This window comes from Emiliania huxleyi (assembly GCF_000372725.1).
Source record: "Emiliania huxleyi CCMP1516 unplaced genomic scaffold EMIHUscaffold_3, whole genome shotgun sequence".
Classification (NCBI taxonomy): Eukaryota; Haptophyta; order Isochrysidales; family Noelaerhabdaceae; genus Emiliania; species Emiliania huxleyi.
This window is the reverse complement of record NW_005199770.1, coordinates 803,954-806,402: the sequence shown is the minus strand read 5'-3', so window position 1 is coordinate 806,402 and position 2,449 is coordinate 803,954. Positions and strand designations below refer to the sequence as shown.

Below are 2,449 nucleotides of genomic sequence, written 5' to 3'. Positions count from 1 at the left end.
ACCTAGACACGCACACACGTGTCCTCCTCTCACAACGACGAGACCTCATGTGTGGGTCTGTGCTCATTGCTGGATGGCGGGCCGGTGCAGCGCTCTTCATCTTGCTGGAACTGCGCGCTCTCTCCGACTCTCATGGTGCGCGCTGCTTGCCCCACGCCTTCGCAGAGAGGCCGCCAAATCGCGCGTCGCCGCCATCCGTGGCGTGCGGGCGGGTGCGCTTGGCGCCGGCCTTCTCGGCCGCGCCGGAGCTGCCGGCAGCCTCGCGCGCGAACTCGGGACTGGGCACGTCGCTCGCCATCTCGCGAGCGTGCCGCGCGTGGTCCTCCTTCGACGCCTCGACCCACGGCGCCCTCGCCGCCTCGTCCATCGTCTTCCACGTCGCGCCGAGCGCCCTGCCCGCCTCGGGCACCTTCATGCCGGCGTAGGCATCCGACTTGCGCTCCTGCATCGACCAGAGCATGTACGCCGAGAGCGCCTCCTTCGGCGGGTCGTACTTGTGCTCGGTAGGCGCGCCCTCGCCGCCGCCTTCGTCGCCGTCGCCGCCGCCGCCCTCTCCGCCGCCGCCGTCCGGCCCGCCGTCGCCGCTGCCACCAGGTGCATGCGACGAGCAGAGCTGGCCGGACGTCGACCTCGTGTGTGACGTATGCAAGGTGCTCGTCGGCAACTTCGAGACGACGTACGGCACGTGCGATGGCTACTGCGCGTCGATCGGGCGGACCTGCACCGTCGCCTGGGATGAGCTTGGGGACTCGTGCCTCGTCGGTTACTCGATGGAGTGCACCACTCGATTGGAGTCGAGCGACGCGATCTGCGAGTGCACGGACACCGGGGTGGCGCCAGTGGCGCCGCCCTCCGCCGAACCGCCAGCCTCGCCGCCTACGCCGCCGCCTCCCTCGGCCCTGCCTGCGCCGCCGCCGTCCGGCTCGCCGTCGCCGCCGCCGCCGCCGCCGCCGTCACCGCCGCCGCCCTCGCCCCCACCTCCCTCCCCACCGCCGCCCTCGCCGCCGCCGCCCTCCCCCGCCGCCTCCCTCACCGCCGCCGCCCTCGCCCCCTCCTCCGTCGCCTCCACCGCCATCGCCGCCTCCCCCGTCGCCTCCGCCGCCCTCGCCCCCTCCTCGCTCGCCGCCGCCGCCCTCGCCGCCGCCGCCCTCGCCGCCGCCGCCCTCGCCTCCGCTCCTCCGCCCTCGCCGCCGCCGCCCTCGCCCCCACCACCCTCAGCATCGCCGTCGCCGCCGCCTCCGTCCGCGTCGCCGTCGCCGCCGCCTCCGTCCGCGTCGCCGTCGCCGTCGCCGCCGTCCGCCTCGCCGTCGCCGCCGCCTCCATCCGTATCGCCGTCGCCGCCGCCGCCCTCAGCATCGCCGTCGCCGCCGCCGCCCTCCGCGTCGCCGCCGCCTCTCGCCGTCCCGCCCCTCCGGCCCTCCGCCTCGCCGTCGCCGCCGCCTCCGTCGCTGTCGCCGCCGCCGCCCTCTCCGCCGCCGCCGTCCGGCCCGCCGTCGCCGCCGCCGCTGCCACCAGGTGCATGCGACGAGCAGAGCTGGCCGGACGTCGACCTCGTGTGTGACGTATGCAAGGTGCTCGTCGGCAACTTCGAGACGACGTACGGCACGTGCGATGGCTACTGCGCGTCGATCGGGCGGACCTGCACCGTCGCCTGGGATGAGCTTGGGGACTCGTGCCTCGTCGGTTACTCGATGGAGTGCACCACTCGATTGGAGTCGAGCGACGCGATCTGCGAGTGCGCGGACACCGGGGTTGCGCCAGTGGCGCCGCCCTCCGCCGAACCGCCAGCCTCGCCGCCTAAACCGCCGCCTCCCTCCGCCTTGCCTGCGCCGCCGCCGTCCGGCTCGCCGTCGCCGCCGCCGCCGCCGCCGCCGTCACCGCCGCCGCCGTCACCGCCGCCGCCCTCGCCCCCACCTCCCTCCCCACCGCCGCCCACTTTGGTCTCGGCTGCTCGGTGCGCGGCTCGATCCTGGCCTTCAACCACACTGCCCGCTCTCACTTCCCGCACTCGCCAAGCCAGCCCTCGCGATGAAACCGCGCCTATTCCTCCCCCCCTTCTGACTTCGCCTGCAGGTCGCAGCGGGGCCGCAGCCGCCTTGGCTCTTCGGCAGCCCCGAGTCCCTCCGTCCTTCCCCCGTCGATTCCTCCCGTCTTCGTGACGCCAACTTCCTCGCTGCGGGATGTCGGCCAATGCGGTGCGCTTGCTCTGCCCACGCCCGTTCCCCCTTCCCCGCGATGCCCGCGCCCCTTCCACGACTCGCGACACTCCATCCCCCCCCCCCCGTTTCCCGCGGGAGCCCCAGCCACGCGGGGGCCGATGTCATGATACCCTCCATTTATGGCACAGTCTCCTGTGCGCCTGGCTGCTGTGAGTGAGCCCGCCTCTGCCGTGTCAATGTCGCTGCTAGAGGTTGGGGCTGACTGAGACGCTCGTACAGCCACCGGACCT

At 74.0% G+C, this 2,449-nt stretch overlaps 1 protein-coding gene across 1 annotated transcript; it reads right to left on the bottom strand.

The window, feature by feature from the left end:
* Positions 1–130: 130 nt before the first annotated feature.
* On the bottom strand, positions 131–460 carry EMIHUDRAFT_195231 (hypothetical protein; the record flags this gene model as incomplete). Its single annotated transcript, XM_005775209.1, has 1 exon — positions 131–460. One exon carries the CDS (start codon positions 458–460, stop codon positions 131–133), a length of 330 nt encoding a protein of 109 aa, XP_005775266.1.
* Positions 461–2,449: the final 1,989 nt, after the last annotated feature.